General features: G+C 42.6%; 1 protein-coding gene across 1 annotated transcript; it reads right to left on the bottom strand.

Moving 5' to 3' along the window:
- Positions 1-3,094: 3,094 nt before the first annotated feature.
- On the bottom strand, positions 3,095-7,201 carry marcksa (myristoylated alanine-rich protein kinase C substrate a). Its single transcript, XM_080452944.1, has 2 exons — positions 6,782-7,201; positions 3,095-5,078 (listed from the first exon to the last, which is right to left on the bottom strand). Exons 1-2 carry the CDS (start codon positions 6,881-6,883, stop codon positions 4,386-4,388), a joined length of 795 nt encoding a protein of 264 aa, XP_080309070.1. The 5' UTR covers positions 6,884-7,201; the 3' UTR covers positions 3,095-4,385.
- Between the last annotated feature and the right edge of the window lie 11,891 nt (positions 7,202-19,092).

Consider the following 19,092-nt stretch of genomic DNA (forward strand, 5'->3'; position numbering starts at 1 on the left):
CTACAGACGCTCTTCACAGAAGATATTTTGAAGAGTAAACACAGCTGAAGGTAATGCCACCATGGACAACTTCTGTACAGTTAACTTGATGCTGGCTGGCACACAATCAACAAAATAAAACGAACCCACATGCAGTGGTGTAAAATAACTAAGTACGTGTACTCAAGTACTGTACGGACATTTTTAGGCGTCTTTTACTCCACTACATCTAAAATTATTATTTCAAAACATACAGCCCTGTATACATTTGATAATACCAGATTTTTCAAAAGATTTTTTTGATACATTTTAAACTTATGAAATGGGACATTCTGATTCTGCACAATGAGTACTTTTACTTTAGGTACTTTAAGTATATTTTGATGCTGATAGTTAGTAGTTGTACTCAAGTGAACACACTTTTACTTGTAACAGAGTATTGCTTTTTTACAATGTTGTATTGATACTTTTAAAGTAACAAATCTGCCCACCACTGCCCACGTGCCAAAATTAAATGTCTGCTCTGTGAAAATAGACCAATTATTGTGTGTTTCATGCAATCAATTCTCAACCTGTTGTTTCGGGATGCACCCCAACCGCCTCTTGTGTGTTGGCTAGTGCTGCGCGCCCTAGCGAGACCTGACAGAATGGGTTTTATTTGCAACCAGAGTATGACGCTTGCAACCAGTGTGACGTCGTCTGAATGTGGGGTCTATTATAGAGAAAGGGGTGGTCCAATATGTCATGACAATATAGAGCCACACGAGGGCGCCACAACACCAGGTTATACTTGCCGCTCATACTTGCCGCTGCAGACAGTAGCGCCACTGATCATTTCCGGTCTTCATTTGGGAATGTTTGACTTGTTAGACTTGACAAAAGCGTATGGTATTTTTTGCACCGTGATGAAAATGTGCGTCGCCTGCAGCAGGTTTGGTTCATGTAGTTAACTGCTCATAAACAGCTGGAACCTGAAGACTCAAGAGAAGCGAGTAAAAAGAAGTGACAGCTGCTGCCCGGGGCGGGGCTCCCCCACAGCCACACACTGACCAAGGACAGCCAGGTATGGTTGGTTTCGAGTAAAAAGTACAACAACTACAATAGCATGGTGCGCATTTAAGCCAGTGGTTCTCAAACTGTTTCATGTCGAGGACCCCCACCCCCCCACAAATTGGCAGTGGTGGAAAAAGTACTCGCATGTTTTACTTGAGTAAAAGTATCAGTACTGCAATGTAGAAGTACCCTTTTACAAGTAAAAGTACCAGTGTTCAAAATGTACTTGAGTAAAAGTACCCTTTTACAAGTAGAAGTACCAGTGTTCAAAATGTACTTGAGTAAAAGTACAAAAGTATTAGCATTGAAATGTGCTTAAGTACTGAAAGTAAAAGTAGTCATTCAGAATGTCCCATTTCACAGGTTTTCAAATGTATACAAATCTTTTGAAAATAGCAGATCTACAAGCTCACCATGTGTCGCATTGTCAGCTTGTAGGTCTGCTATTTTCAAATAGCCTAAGTATACATAGGGCTGAAGTGGTTAATGCATATTTTTTAATAAAGATCTACAAAGTAACTAGTAACTAACATTTTAAAAAATTGTAGTGGGGGTAAAAAGTACAATATTTGCCTCTGAGATGTAGTGGAGTAGAAGTAAAAGTACTGCAAATTGGAAATACTCCAGTAAAGTAAAAGAAGCTCAAAAATCCTAAATACTCACTTTCCACCACTGATAAATAACTATAAATAACATGTCATGATTTAAACCAGTGGTTCTCATACAGTTTCATGTCAAGAACCCCCCAAATTGGTATGTATTTGGCCACGGGCCCCCATTTGCAAAGAGTTTTTAGGACTACCCCTTATTTTTTAACTCTATGGACTACCCCCATAAGAGCTCTGCAATTTTAGAATAGAGAACAATTAAATGGAGCTTAATTGTTCCCCATTTTTGCTGGGGACCCCCTAGAACCCTTAAGGATCCCTAGGTGGCACCCCTGACCCCACTTTGACTCGGCTATTTGACCGGCATAAAGCCTGAACATGGCTCACATACATTATTGTGATATAGACTCACTTGTTGGACAGGCGAGAGATACTTGCGTCATTAAATACAGTTAAAACTTTGTTGGTAATTAGGATGCATTGTTTGAGATGTAAGATTTTGAGATTTTTGGGGTCCCATCACCTCAATCCATGTCAAATTGCTCCTCACACAACAGCATAATTAACCTTTTTTTTGTGTGATTGTTTTACACAAAGTTTGGAAATTGACGACCTGAAAGGATCAATTTGAACCCTGTTTGCATTTAAAGGTGGAGTTCTAGAGTGACAATTGATAAATGCTACAATTTAGATTTTAAACAAGCCTGTTTTGTAAATGGGTGAAACAGCTGTGCCAGAGTGGCTGGCTGGCAAGGCTTGAGTTCAGATGCCTATAATGTGTTTGTTTCAATGCAATATGTAGTTGTGAGTTTGTAGATTTTGGAATTGTGTGCCTCTAATGACATGCAAAACATAGGGATGCCATGTTGAAAGTGGTTACGGATACAGTGACAAGAGATTGACACTAGATGTCATGGGCATGCACGAGCGCACACACACCTGTGACATTCCCACGTAAGTGTATACATAATTCAGCCTATAATAAATCACAATGAGCATATTTCCCCCCCAGTGGGCAATTCATTTCTCATCACAACTTCCACAAATGCTATGTGGCGTCAAACTTGTTCTATGATGGATTTTTGGACTCGCGCCAAAGTGTTGCAGCACCAGAATCCGTTGACTCAGAATGATGAATCCACTTAGCTTAGGTGTCAAAACTACACTTCAAACAAGCAAGCTTTGCTGCCTGCCTGACACACTACTGGCAGACTGGAGTGATTTATTCCCATTAAGACCCGAGGCCGATTCTGCAAATGCCTTCTAAATCAGTAGTTCTGACACTTTCGAGATTTTTCAAAAATAGCAGATGTACAAGCTCGCAGATGTACAAGCTCGAGCTTGTATATCTGCTATTTTTGAATAGCCAACACAAAGAATCTAAAACAACACTTCAGATGTGGGTTATTCCCACTATTGCCACAGGGAGGGTCAAGAAAAAGACAAAATACTGCTCAAATTTTATTCACATTTATTTTTGCTTTTAGTGTGCTCACAGAAAATCAGAACACCTTAAGCAGAGGAGTTTAATAAGCAATTTTTGTAAGCAAAGTTACATTCCATCTCTAAGTCAAATTGGTCAAAGCTTCTCCAGTATTTACAAAAGAAAAAAAGAGACAAGATGCTACACAAACATTGCATCTGATAGAGATTCCTTAAATTTGTCAAAGACCACTGAAAAAAAGCAGTTTGCTGTAATCAAAACATACCACAGTATATAAACAGTAACCATTCCACTTATCACAGCTTGGTTTGAGTTAAAAATTGCTTAAAAGGTCTTTCCAGGATGAATTTTGTTTGTTATCTTACAAAATGAGCGGGTGGAAAAGAGAGCTGCAAACTTCATGTGCTTCTTGAGATCAAGATTTCATTTGTACAATAATCACAGTTAAAAACACCCCGCCTATACATACTTACACTTTATTAAGGTCATAAAACCAGCAATAAACAATAAAGCCTATACAAACTTGTTTTTTTCTACTGAATCACTGACTGGTACAGCTAATGAGAAGTGAAAAGCTCCTATGATTTTTTTTTTAATATGACTTCCTAAACCTAACTCTGGGAATTGTATTTTTGTTGTCTTATAGTATAAATGACTTAGTGTTGTAAACCGCATGGTCCTTTCATGGTATTATAGACGTTGGTCGATCATGTGTGTGTGTGACGTGTCGTTGTGTGTTGTGTTTTTAAGACTACTCCTTACATAATAGTCTGTGGCACATTTCCCCCAGGCACAAGGGTGCCACCCCTCCAAAAGCCGTTGCCCTGGCCCCTCTCCCGAAACCCCCCCACCCTTCATTTACATCGCAACTGTATCCCCATCTCCTTCATACCATGGGCAAGTCCATACATTTTTGACATGTTTACATTTTGTATAAAAACGAGAAAAAAAAATTTAAAAGAAAAAAAAACATTTAATACTGATGCAAAAAAATATATGGCAAAATGTGGGTGTATTTTTTTCTGTTTTACATATTTGTAAGCCACCCACCTCCCTAGCCCATTGGAATAGTAGTAACATTGGACCGAGATGGGTTTTGTGTAGTTGGGGTGGGGAAGGGAGGGGGGATATGGAAACCAAGAGAGAAAAAAAGCTTTAAAATATCCCTGGTTGTAGACAAGTTCTCCAAACGCCATGGAACTGGCACCACTCCAACATACGAACAGGGAAATGTTCTTTGATTATCTTTTTTTCCTCCTTATCTAGACTTTTCTTCCGCATTGGCCGCAATACCTCTGGTATTACTCGGCGGCCTCGGCGGCAGCAGCGGGGGCCTCTGGTGATGCTGCCTCTTGTGTTGCGGGTGCAGCCTCCTCTGTTTTGGGCTCCTCCTTGGCCTCTGCGACCGGCTCGGCCGCCTTCTCCTCTGCCTTCGGCTCCTCCGCGGGCGGGGCGACCTTAGCCTCCTCGGCGGGTTTCTCTGCCTCTGGCTTGGCCTCCGCTGGGCTCGCGGCCTCCTTTGCCTCCTCCGCGGCGGGTGCGGCCGCCTCGGCAGGCTTGGCCTCTTCGCCACCGGCGGCGGCGGCGGCCTCCTCGGCGCCCTCCGCCTTGGCCTCCTCCGTGGGAGCGGCGGCCGCCTCCTCGCCCTCTGCGCCCTCGCCCGTCTCCTTCTTGGTCTTCTTGAAAGAGAAGCCGCTCAGCTTGAAGGACTTCTTGAAGGAGAAGCGCTTCTTCTTCTTCTTGGGTGTCTCGTTGCTGGTGGAAGGCGTGGCTCCGTCCTCCGGCTTGGCTGCTGCGGCCTCTCCCTCGGCGGGAGCGGGAGACGCGGCCTCTACCGTCTCCCCGTTTGCAGCCTCTGCCTTCTCGGCGGGTGCCTCCTCCGCCTTGGCAACCTCCTCTTTAGGCACCTCCTCAGCTGTGGCGCTGCCGTTGGCCTGCACCACCTCCTCAACTGCAGGAGAGGCATCTCCGTTTACTTTCACGTGACCGTTCTCCTGAGAAGAGAAAACAAGAGAAGAGAGAAATGAGGAGAATGCAAATAGCGCCTCTAATTTGGAATGCAATATGGACCAATGCCACCGACTGACACAAGGGGCAGCAGACACCATAAAAATCAGCAGCACCGACTCTCCGTTCACCGTTTGGAAGCCAGGCGTGGGCTCCATGATTTCACTCTCTCTCCCTCTCTACGTTGGCCCTTCTTAGCAAATAACGTTTTTGAACAAAAAGCTTAAAGTTATGCTCCAGTCGGCCTACGAGCTCATCCGAAAGTATCATTTGACATTATTTGACATTATGATGAGCGACATGGAGCACAATGCCTCTAGTGGATCGCAAGGGGTCGGTGCCTGGCTGGGCGCTCCAAAGAGCGGAGCGCCAAAGCAACGCAACCAGTGTTGCCATGTCCGCTTATTATAAGCGACTTTGGGCTTGTTCTTCTGTAAAGTTGCTTGTAAATATTGGTAGTTGCGGGTTGCGGTTTTTTGGGCTCGTTTGAGTAGTTTCTAAAGTGTAGTTGCTTGTTTGGGCTTATTTCCTAATGTTGTTTAAACCAGTGGTTCTCAAACATTTTCATGTCAAGGAAGTGAAGAAACCCCAAATGAATATTTGAAGACCCAACCTTCTGAAAATATTTTGTGCCAGAGACCCCCACACAAGATGTTGTGGATTTGCCCTACATTTTCACTTTTCCCCCCAAAATGTTTTCTTTGAAAATAGTAGATCTATAAGCCCACAACTCGTACTTGTAGATTGGCTATTCCAATGTATTTAGGATTCGAGTGCTCATGTGGCCTGGAGTCGCTTCTTTTGGGCTTGTTTTCATAGACCCGGTTGCTTGTTTCTCTCTCAAAACCTGGCAACACTGAGCGCAGCTGCTCATTAAAACGGCAGATGCTCATTAACACACAAGATCACGAAGAGAAGAGCCACATTCTGGTGGGTATCATCACAAAAACTTCAACATGTTAAAAAACGGCTCGTTTGGTCGAACTTGACCAAGAATAACTGACCAATGCATCTCATCTCTCTCGTTGTGTGGCCGTTCTGTTGTGTTCAGTGTGATAGTAGCTGCCATCTCCACTTTCTACTCGAGCATCGCTAACAAAAGGCGTGGTGCTGGAGCGTACAAAGCCATTGTTGGCGTCGTGCATCTCGTCTTCATTCGACTACCATGCATTCAAGCCACAAACGCTGAAACAAACTTCTCTTTTTCTCATTTTACGTAATCAATTTAGAGTGACTGGGATCCCAAATCACGTCCCCCGAATCAATCAACACATGGTTTTACTCTAATCCTTCTACAATGTGATCACATTCTAGGCGACTTGCTCTAAACAAAGGATTCCGCGTCTGGTGCCACAAAAAGGGTTCAAAATAAGAAATAAACCCCCATAAAATGTCCACGTTATCCACAACACAAAACTGTTCCATAATTTCGCAGTGAATGAAATTAAAACAAACAACCAACGGATCAACTGTTGCTCGCAAACTAGAGTTGAGTTTATTCTCATTCAACATCAAAATCTAGTTGATTTTCATTCACAACTCCTGGGTGCAATTCCGTTTAAGTTATCAGTCGACAATTACGCACGGTTTGCGCCATTGTCCATCCAAAGCCCCCCCACCGCCCCCCAGTCCCAGTGAAGACTCGCTTCCACTCGGTGAGCGTAAATACGATAATAAAACATCCTTTTACCTGTCCGTTAGTCTTGGTCGGTGAAGCGGCCACCTCTCCTGGCTTCTCAGCAACCGTCGTTTCGCCCTTTGCAGCCGCCGCCTTGGAGTATTGCGCTCCCATGCTTTCGCTCCAACAAAGAAACTCAACCGATCCAAAAAAAAAAAGCCCCGAACAAAGACCCTACAAGCTCTTCTTTCCTTTAAAACGGCAGGCGCTTTTTGCACAAGGTCTCCCCCCTGTTTGAAAAGTTCACCGCCGAAGAGAAATCAAGGGTGACCAAAGGCTGCAAGTGAACGAAATTTTAAAAAATCGCGAGGAAAAAAAACTGCCGAGTGAACAGAAGAAGTAATAAAAATCCCCCAGATTTGTGGCTGTGTGTCGCCGTAGACAGGCTGGAAAATGGAGAAATTTCCCTGGTCGCTAATAAGATGCGGAGTCCAACGCCCAAGTGCAGAGATGAATGGGCATTCCGAGCGATGACGGCACCGCACTCGCGCTCGGCCAATCACGGCGCGCCGTACGCGTAAGTGGGCAGGGCCTCGAGCGAGAGTGAACAATGGATTGTAGGATATTGTAACATATCTGAAAAGATCAGCTTATCGTGGGCTACAATTTGTCTTTTTTCTAAAAAACACAAAATGGTTTCCTTTGCGCAGCTCACGAGGATATATATTTTTAAAATCGTTTTGGTGACTTTAAGTTTTAAGGAAATAAAAAATATATATATTTTGGATTAACTCTTTGAAGATGATATTTCATTATGTTAAGCCATGTTGCCATGACTGTGCTTGTCTTAATGGGCGGTTGGTTATCTGACACTTGGAGCTGGAGGGATGGAGGCTACCATCCCTCCAGCTAGATTTTGTTTTGTTTTTTATATACTTTCACTTGCATGCCTGACTGTGTGGTTGTTATGCAGCCTTACAATTCACCTGTTTGTCTACTGCTCCTCATGTCCAGCTTAAGGACATTTAATTTGATTGAACAATGCTTTAAAAGCCCAGGAACTGTACCAATCGCCTCCACTGATGAGCAAGAATTGAGGCTTAAATGATCTATCCTGAGCTCTGGGGAATCACTGATCCTGATGCTCTTCTTAGCATGATATACCTACTTGGAAAATGGACTCTGGATTTTTTGTTAGAGTTCTGCCCTCTTTATAATTAAACATTGCATCTCCTTGTTGCTGGGAATCTCAATGTTTCCATGGCAATGTGGACGGCAAGTGGGAAGCTGAGCGGATGGAGGCGTGTGCATAATATGCACAAGGATATTATCCTTTCCTTGCAGTGCATCGTCCTGGTGCACATTTCACAGCTTATGCAAACCATAGTAGGACTTTAAACCACTGTCAACCTGGCATCCTTACTTTGGGCATGTCATGCTCATTATCGGCAGAAATGATCAAGGATTGCCAAAAATGCTCTCAAATAGTGAAAATAGCAGATCTACAAGCTAACAACGCGTCACATCGCGATTGTGAGCTTGTTGATTGGCTATTTTTGCTATTGTCGTACTACAATTATAGGGTTCAAGTGGTTAAAGTGCAATTGAAAAATAAGTACAGGGGGTTGTAAATTGTACCAGATTAGAGCCCATGATGGAAATACTTTTGAAGAAAAATCATGGGAGCATTGTTTACGGCGTTACGATAAAACACCAGCATTGCTGCAGCCATTCGTTTTTGTACTGCATCATTAGGCACACTTTGCATAAGTGCTTGGAATGACTCGATGGACTTTCCATAGAACTTTGTGATGTTTGAAGTATCCTAATACAAACTTGTGAGATGTGTATGTACTTGTGTTTGACTGAATGCAATGTTTTCCTCCAAAACGATATAACTGAAGGCAAACGCCTTGAATCTTGGCATGTGGTTCTCCTGAGCCTTGCGTGCACTTCAGGCTCACACAACACTCTCTGCGTTGCTGTTTGTGAATCATAAAACAATCACAGTCGTTTAATTTCCCTGTTGTCTTAAGCATTAGTCATTGTTTTAGCATAATTCGCAGTGCAAATCGTGTGATAGCCACACCTTGTGTTAAGCCATTATTCTCAGAGCAATAAACAAACATACACAAATAATGAGACGGAAATGATTTGAATTGATGCTCTCGTTCCCTTATTTTGTTTGTTTCATTATTTAACCACATGAACCCTAGCGTCCCTGTGCCGGACACGTAGCAGATGTACAAGCTCACAACGCGACGCATTGTGAGCTTTTGGATCAGCTATTTCCGGCTGTAGCGAGGGGAAAAAGGAGGGGACCAAGTATAGACCCCTGGGGGACCTCGGTCAACGAAGTACTACATACGGTTTAAGTGGTTAACTGTCAGTTGTATGAAAACATGTCATTCCAGTCTGAAACCAACATATTGACATTCAGTAGAGAGACGTTAGCATTTTGACAGATGATGAGTGAATTATCTTTTTCAGGTGACCGTCTAGGGCAAAAGGTCATTCGGGGTCACTGACAAAACTGATACCCACCCTCTCTGTGCATTCCTGCACGGACAGGCACCCTACCCCCCACCCGATGGGGTCTTCCCCCCCCTCCTGCCCCCACTCCACCCACCCCAAGTATGATGTAAGAGCAAAATGGCCGCCGTTCAATGAACATGTTCAATGATAACTGTAGGAGTGCAACAGTTAATCAAACTATCAAAAATAATTGATATTAATTTAATAAAATAATCGATTAATAATCAAACCCTACTTTGGGCATGTCATTATTGGCAATATGTAAAAAGAAATTTACAAAAGTAGATGATAATAATCAAAAATAGCTCATGTAAATTACAAGCTGTTTTTGCACAACACCATTGTATGACAAAGTATAAAGTAATGCCTTCAGTGGTGAATCCGCTTTTCGGTTAATCAAAAAAGTAATCAATAGAATTATGGCTAAGAAAATAATTGATTGCAGTCCAAGATAACTGCCCCGCAAAATAATGTAAATAAACCATACAGATTAAACCCACAAACCAATTCGATTTTTTTTCATAAATATTTTAACAATTATTATATTTTGCAAGACAGAAAAACCTACAAAAATCCAAGTTGGTAAATATGAAGGTAAGACCTGAGCTTCTGTTTCCATTAACCCACGTTGGTAAAAATGCACACTCGGCAGTATTTAGAAACCCTCCCAGATGCAGAGTGGACAAATTATCAATACTACTAGAGAGCACAGTGAGACCAAAACACAAGTTAATCTACATGAACTGAATTTGTGTCTGCTACTGTGCTAAAACACAGAAAGTCAAAATATTTAAGAGATTTCTGCCCGACATCGACGATATGTTAGTGGTTCATGGGTTCGAGGACCTGTTCAGCTGCAACCGCTTAGGAACTACTCGCTAGAGTCTGACCGTCTGCCTGGTATATCGGTCATTATTAGATTTGTTTTTAAGACATCAGTATTGGCAATTATTATATGTGGCGTCATTATAAAAATTCTCAAAGTTTCAAAAAAAGAACCACAAGCTCACAACAGTCGCAATGTGACTCGTGAGCTTGTAAATCGGCTATTTTAGAAATGTTTTGATTAGGGCTTAAATGGTTAAATAAAATAAAATGGCAAATCATCAGTAATCGGTGGTCTACGACTCTCCAAAATCACAATCATCTGGCATCGGTTGCACTCTACCACCTGCCCATTTGATTAATGACAGCGAAATGGACACACATTTGTTTGTTTGTGAAAATGTGGGCGTCACATCATGCATGTTTGTGTCTAAACACAAGTGTACGGTGTGGATATAATGTATGTGCGTGTGTGTGTGTGTGGGTGTGTGTGCCTGTGTGTTTGTGGGTGCGGTGCGCTGTTGACATCCATGTGATCTGCCCCAAAGGGGAAGTTGAGTGTGCAAACAGGTCCCATGTCCCACATTTGCGATGCAAATACAACATCACATGGAGCCAACTGCACTTTGCTGCACATGGAGATTGAGAAAACAGATATGGTTTGGCATAAGTACCTAGGCGTGCTTCCTGGAGGGACTTTTTTTTTCTGATATCAGATGCTATGCAAAAACATTAGAACTGCTACTACGCATCTTCCTCTTGCACAGAGATCTCATACTGCACAGTATGATGCCAGATTCCTGGGTCCCGATTTTGGAGAGTCCTAGACCATGGAATACCAATGTTTTAACAGACACATTGTCAAAAAGTGAAACATCTATTCTGATCCATTTGAAAAATGTAGATTTGAAAAAAAATGAAAATAGAAAAATAGCCGGTTTTCAAGCTTTTTGAGCTTGTAGATTTGCAATTTTTGTACGTTTTTGGAAAGCGTTTTAAAACTGAAAATGTTCACCTTAGATGAAAATGAGGACACCAGAAAGTTATAAAGAAATCAGGATTGGCTGCATAATTGCCGATACCGATGTAGTCAAAAAAGTCAAATAGTAGCGTGGCTGATATATCGTCCAGACCGATATTGGTCTGGCTTAATGTTAGAGGTGGTGTTGGAGGTGTGAAGGTGGCCTGATGTGTCCATCCTGGTAGGGTGCAAAAACAAACTAGTCTACTGAACTATACCTGCGGCTTGTAAATGTAAAATGGATCAGATGATGGTGTCATTAAAAGCCCTATTTTATACTTTGTCGTACGACGGTATTCCACAAAAACAGCGATGTCTAAGCTCACAACGCGTCGCACTGCGCCGCGTTGTGAGCTTGTAGATCGGCTATTTTCACTATTTTGGTACATAACGGAAAGAACAAACGCCAGGTTGAAAGTGTTTAAAGAGACTGTCCTGTAATCAGAATTTCAAAGGTTTGATCCCTGCGAGCAAATGTGTTCCTCAACAGCCACGCTGAAAACTGGAGGTCACTCATTATGTCATTAGTAATGCATATTGTACTCAGATTTATTTTCTTAAATGAGTTTTCTTAAAACAAATACAAATATAGGCTATATTGTCATTCTTTTTTCATCATAAGTATATAACAGGAAAAAAACAAATATTGATAACATTGCATGTTCGGCATGTGGATCCATTTTCCACTTCAGGCATCAGGATTAGGTTGAGCTGAGCAAACACCCCGTGGCAGCTTACAGTATGTATGTAGCTAATGTATCTAATGATTGAACAGTAAAAAGGGTGTCTGGAGGAGACATGACGGCCTGGTATTCTTGTCGTGCGCATGCAAATAATGTGATATATAGCATGTTCTATTTGCACTAATGAGATGTCGGTTCTGTTCAAACGCCAGCTTGTCTGTCTTTGGGAGTTTCACTCATATGGGTATCACGCGACCACAAAACAAGTTTCAACCTAATTTAGCATTTCTTATGTAGAACTTGCTATACGCGCAAGTTGCATGCAGACTACAGTGGCTACTTGATAACATGATTTAGCAGGTACTGTTGTGCTAATTACAGTGTGTTGTCATGACATTAACCACTTAAGCCTTATAGCCTATCTATAGCCCACTTTGTCGTAGAATGAATAGCTAAAATAGCCGATCTACAAGCTCACAACATGTCCTATTGCGATGCATTTTGAGCTTGTTGTTCTGCTATTTTGGCTATTCTTGAATATTTCGAATCGCAATGACTGGTGGTTAACCGCAATGTTGGTGAGTGAGTGTTCACCAGCCATTTTGATCTACAATGACCCATGTCAAAACAGCTTGGTGAAGATAAGGGTACTGTGATTTTAGTTGTTGAAATTACCACTGATCAAGGAGAATTAATGACCAGATTTACATCTCTGGCCTGTAGCTGATGCTTTTATCCAGACTAGGCCCTTATCCATTCATGCAGGACCATCTGGATAAAAATTGCTCAGCCAAATTAAAGCCCCTCTGGCAGATACTCATACAAAATGGTAGCCTATGTTGACAAAACACATTATTTGCCTACTCACAGGATTTGTTAGTAAACACACCTTTGTTGACTGAAACACAATGGCTGGGGACATACAGGGTAGGGGAAGGCGTAGCATTTTTAGAGGGCAGACTGTGATCTTCAACACGACACCTTTCCAAAATATGCGACCAACTGTTTTTTGAAAGAAAAATGATGTTACTATGTCAGTGGTTCTCAAACGTTTTCATGTGAAGGACCCAAAACTTTATATGTATTGGCCACGGACCCCCATCTCAAAATATGTTGTTCCAGGGACCCCCAGAAGCAAAGATTTGAGTTACTAATCTTTGCTTGAAAAAAAGATATACTCAAAGATTTGCAAAAATGTTCACGATTTCTCAAAAATAGCAGACCTACAAGCTCATGAGCTTGTATATCTGCTATTTTTGAATAGCCAAAAAATTACACAGATGCTTATCCCGGTATTAATGGGTTAATATGTAAAATTAATTTTACAACAGGTATTGCTATTGCTACACAAGCCAGGCAGTGTGACTTTCACAGGAAACATTGTATCGTAAGAGTGGAAGCGTGCTCTTTGCCTAATTAGTGTCTTGGGTTTCTACTGCGATAACTGCCGCCAGTCATTTTAATCTCCACTCTGCGCCCTTAACTGGCTTTGTGAAGATAAGGTGAAAGGTGGTCAACATGCATCACCTAAAAACTTTAATGAGCTTTACTTTGCCCAGCCGTGTTCACTTTGTCTCCCCCCCGAACCCGAAATCTGCTTAAGCAGCATGAGGTCCTATCTCCCTAAACATCCACCGCTGAGATGCCGTTATGTGAGATACTTAATCCCTAGCTGCTTAAAGTGAAGTTGCTGTACTGTGGTTCCACTGGTCAGCTGGAAGGTGTAAATGTGTAAAACCACATTGATGTGAATCAATGTGTTTCACTGTATTTCCTCCCTATATGGTATGCATCTTCTTGACTAGAACAGGTGCCTTGTGACTTGATGTTTACTTGCACCTGTTGTAGGACTACGCACGGTGTGTGGAGAATGACTTAGAACATTAAGAGGCGTTAAACTCTCAAGGGTTTGAGAGTCAGCATTTGATAATAATAATGTGTAATATTCCTGCCTGTCATCAACAGTGGTTACTTATAGTTTAACACAATTTCTGAAAGTACCATGATGACTAACACTCTGTCATTGTAGATTTACTTCCTCTTTCGGGTTCTGCTTTGTAATTTGTCACTTTTTCCCCCCTATTCTGTCATAGGCCTCCCCCCCTGCCCCTCCCGGTATTGATGAATGCCAGTGCACATTTTGTCCAGGGTTCAGGATGTTGTGGAATCAGCTGCACCTTGGGTAGCGGGGCTGAAAGCAGGAGAGGTGGGGAAAGAGGTATGGGTTCACTCACACATTCAAAACAAACCATGGTGATTTTCCGCTGACCTGCCTCAATTGGACAAGTGCAGGTATAGCCTCTTTCAAAACTCAATCTGCCCCCAAACCGTGCCATGTTTGTCCACAGCTTTTCTCCTCTCGCCGTTTACAGGAGCTACTATTAGCACGACGGGGGCACCTTTTGTTGCCCTGTGGGAATAGCCTGACTCAACCCCGTTGGCCCAAGCTGAGATTTTGTCTGCGTGGTTCCTATACAAAAGCTATAGGAACCAAACACTCAGGCGCACACAAAAGATCAGGGAAACGTGATATGTCTTTTTCATAAGCTCATGATTTTTTTTTTCTTCTGTCTTTGCGTGTGTGTGTGTGTGTGTGTGTGTGCGTGCATAGGGAGTGGCAAGGCTTCCGCTCTGGGTTGTGTATAATTGCACCCCCCCCCACCCCCGCTGTGGAGAGCTGGCCCAGGTTACTGCTCCCGTTGCTTTGTTTCTTCCTCTGCTCCGTGCCCCGCCCTCACTGGGAGAGCGTGGAGGGAATATCTCCTTCTGTTTTGGGTGTGCCGCTGTTACCGGCCCAGATGGCCACTCGAGCCCTCTCCCGCATTATCTGGTCGTCGACGACGACACACAAGTGACTTGACACGAAGCGGTGACTTCATTCATTGCGGTTTTCTGATTCGCTGTATTTTGCGTACGCCGCACGTTCTGACCTGCTTGAACCCTAGCATCCCTATTCTTTTTTTTAACCCTTTAAGAGACCTGAAGCCAATTCTACAAATGTCTTCTAAATCCCAACAGTATTCGGAAAAAAAACGTATGTTTCTATATCAGTGGTGCTCAAACTTTTTCATGTCAAGGACCCACAAAATGATGTGTATTTGGCCGCCGACCCCCATCTCAAAATATTTTGTTCCAGGGACCCCCAGAAGCAAAGATTTGAGTTAAAAATGTTTGCTTTAAAACAGTATATATTCAAAGATTTGCACACATTTTCACGATTTTACAAAAATAGCAGATCTACAATCTGCTATTTTTTAATAGCCAAAGTGTAAAATAATGCTTTTTAGCTCAAAAAAGTAACACAGATGCGTTCCAGGTCTTAATGGGTTAAAAGATATTTTTTGGGGGCTTTTTCTGCCTTTTATTGATAGGAAAGTAGGTTGACAGGAAAATGGGGAGAGACACACAGCAAAAGGTCGTCGGGATCGGGAGTTCGAACCCGCGGCACGCTGTTGAGCTGGATTAACCAGCATATGTGGTATGCGTCTGGACCGCTAGGCCAGCGGGCGGCCTCAGCATTCCTATTCTGAACATTCGGTGAATGAGCTTGTAGATGTCGTAGATCGGCTGAGCTTGTAGATCGGCTATTTTCGGTCAAGATATTTAGTTGTGTTGAGCGAAAGAAGCACAGGGCCTAGTATACTGCCCTGGCGGACTCTGGTTAACCAAGTAGCCTAGAGCAGCGATTCCCAAACCTTTTTAGCTCAAGACCCAAAAGAGATATTAGTTAATTAACGTTTGCCCGGGACCCAAACTAGTGAAATTAGCAGATCTACACTACTTCTGTTTTTATTAATTAATTATTTGATTTCTTTATTTTATTTATGAAATACTTTTGAAAATTAGTTTTTTTTTATTGACGAAAAGTTGTGATTATTTTGTTTAAACTTTTGTTTTTGAAATAATATCCTCCTATTATTTGACAAACCTCTGTAGTGCGTGGGTGCATAGTGTCGTCGTGGTGAGGCCAAAATTGTTCTGCCCGGTTCTCCTCAGTGGTTGGAGCAATTGATCTGAATTTGCACACAGCCATTGACTATTACCATGTGCACCGAACAGCGGGGCCCGTTTTCTAATTACACGAAATCTCAGCTGTTTATTAGCGTTTTTGTGTTCGCTGGCTCCCGGGTTGCCAGATCATGCGCGCATATCCCCCCACGTGTATGGTCTAGTTTTTTCTAAATGTAGGAAACCAAAAAAAGGGGATATTTTACTTGCGACCCATAAAAATTGGTCCGTGACCCGAACATGGGTCCCAACCCACTGTTTGGGAAGGGAAACAGTGGCCTATATAGGATTTAAGTGGTTTAACAGAGTAAAAGACATTGTTTGCCATCAGACCTGTTTTTTTGTTTGTCGTCAGAACCTGATGAGATGTAAGAGGAAAACAAACACTGCTCTGCCGCTCTGCAGTTTTTCTCCACTTTTTCTGAAGCCTTTCAACCCCGAGACTTCAGAATCTTCTAAATGACATACGATAACATATACTATGGTTTCTTGGCTTCAAATAATCAATTTCGTACACATCTTACAGTATGGTAATGTTGCAATTAAAATTGTAATACTTGTATAGGCCCTAATGCATGAAACAATCCTTCTGGGTTTGATGTTAAGCCTTTCCGTATGGGCATCGTGTATGTATGTATGTGTGTGTGTGAGTGGGTGAGTGGGTGGGTGGGAGGGGGGGGGGGGGCCTTGTTTCTTTGGGTATTTCCGTCTATATAAATGTGTGTTTGTGTGAATATTACCGTGGGTGGACATGCTGACTTGCGTACATGCTTGCCTGCACACACACACACACACACGTGCGTGTTCATAAGCTTGTGTGTATCGACATTTGGCACCTGGAAGTAATAGCCCCGCATTCCATGACTGATGTTTAAGTGTTTCTCATTAGCGAAGGAGGAAAGAGTCCCTGGCCCTGGCGTCCCTCACAGAGCGTGGTCGCGGCTGCGTTCTCTCAGCACATCACATCCTCCCCAATGCAGCCTTCATGCCCTTAAAAAAAACCTATTATTGCCCCAACCCTAAAACATCACTGAATGTTGCAACTATAAGCTCCTTTGTGAGTGTTTCGATTAGTCATGAATTGCACGCCGTCTTTTTCTGTTCTTCTTTCCCTTTTGAAGAAATTATTAAAAGCAGGCCTGTGTGAGGAAAGAGAAAGAGAGGGGCTTGCGGTGGTCTGTGTGTGTGTGTGTGTATGTGTGTGTGTGTGTGTGTGTGTGTGTGTGTGTGTGTGTGTGTGTGTGTGTGTGTGTGTGTGTGTGTGTGTGTGTGTGTGTGTGTGTGTGTGTGTGTGTGTGTGTGTGTGTGTGTGCTTGTATGAAAGGGTGATGGAGAGAGATATCTGGTAGTGTATTTGTGTGTGTGTGTCAGAGAGGGGTTTGGGGGGGGGGGGGGGTCAGACTGTTGTTTGTGCGCGGCGTGTCGATAAGACTTTTTGTCTGTGCGGATCGCTGCCTCAGCATTAGGCCGTAGCCACAGGAATGCCACCGGCTGACAGATGCACTACAACGCAAGCAGCATGTGTGTCACAGAATGCGATGTTCATCATAGCCCGCCCCAGTGTGCTGCTACGTGCCAGGCTGAATGGCCTCTCTCACTCTCTCTCTCTCTCTCTCTCTGCCTGTGTGGAATATCTTAAATGTGCACTGCATGGGTGATGGATTGGATTGGGTTATAGGGGTGCAACAGCTTAACGGCAAACTAATTGGTTCTGAATTTCGTTTCGCACCGATTCGCTGGTCTTTATATTAAAATTGCCTTGTGGGCGGACGGTGGGCATCACAAACGTAACATCGGGATTTGATTGCTTCATGTGATGTAGAGCTCTGATCAACGGTACTAGACTTTCAGGCTGCTGAGTGGACCATTATCATTGGTGCGCTCTCTCTCGTGCCAGCTCCTTGTTACGATGCTTAGATGTGGTTTGAATGAATACGAATCTCGTCTCCATGATTGTTCTGTAACCATTTTTGTTTGAGTAATCATCTTGCCGACTCATTTTCATTGAATAATAAAGGATAGGAAGGGGGAAGGTACTATGGAGAGCATAGCAAGGTAAACAGATGTAACATGAACTTAAAGAAGAATCCTGGCGAGAGAGATAACTCTGACCCGCCCCTTTAAATCACAATGTAAACAATGTGCTCTGGAAAGGCCAATCAACTGGTTAACAACTTAAAGGATATTATCGTTAACCCCCAAAAGTGACTTATTTATTTTCTATCGATTACACACCCCATGAAGACCTTGAATTCATGGATTTATAGAAAAGATTTTTTTTTATAGAAAATATAACTTTGCAAAAAGACAGGATTGTCTTTTTCTCATTGCCTTCAGCTTTTGCTTGAGGTAACGTTGTTATCCCTGGCTGTTTCCCCTCATACAGTTCCCCCAGTACCCACAGCAATGCCCCTAAGGCCTGGGGGGGGGGGGGGGTGTGCAGCACGCGCATGTCTGCAACCATTCCCTTTGATGACACCGACGGTCAGTTTCACCTAATTAATGAGAAACGTGTGTGTCAAGAATCTCTGACCCCTGACCTCTGTAAACAGGACTGCCGCTGGGTGGGGCGTGTCATACCAGAGAGCTTAAAAGCAAGCGTTTTAGGAGCTACTAACAGGAACAGGGTTCAAGTTAAAAAACAACCATTTAACAATCCCTGCTGCCTCTCTCCATATTTCTTAACCCAAGACCTGAGGCGATTCTTAAAAATGTTTTCTAAATCCTAACAGTTTTTTTTTTTTTAAAGGAAAAAAAATGTTTTCAAGATTTTTCAAAAATAGCAGATTTACAAGCTCATAGCGCGGCACTCGGTGCCGCGCTATGAGCTTGTATATCTGCTATTTTTGAATAGCCAAAGAAATCTAAAGTGACACAGATGCGTTCCAGGTCTTAATGGGTTAAATACTGTCCTACTATTACCTAATACTGTTTTTTTTTTTTTTTTACAATTTGTGGCTTATAATGTTAGAATTTCATCCATATCTTATAATTGGTCCTTGACCTTACTAACGCTCATTATAAGATGGCACCATTTCTGTCTACTCACTCTGTGTCTCATTGTTGGCTATGGACAGTTCAGAAACGGTGATTCCAAGCTAATAGAAACTACAGCCTTTCTCTTTTTTTTGCATGCTAAAATAGAAGCCAAAAAAGAAGGTTGAATTTGAAGTTTAAATGACCAAAACCTGCCTATGGATGATGTCACTGGTAGGCAGGCCTCCTCTGAGACATAGTCCAAGACAAGTAGACAGAGATGGAACCATATTTATAATGAGCATTAGTGAGGACCAGTTACATGAAGATTATAT

This window comes from Gymnoscopelus braueri (assembly GCF_963280865.1).
Source record: "Gymnoscopelus braueri genome assembly, chromosome: 16".
In the NCBI taxonomy this organism is placed as follows: Eukaryota; Metazoa; Chordata; class Actinopteri; order Myctophiformes; family Myctophidae; genus Gymnoscopelus; species Gymnoscopelus braueri.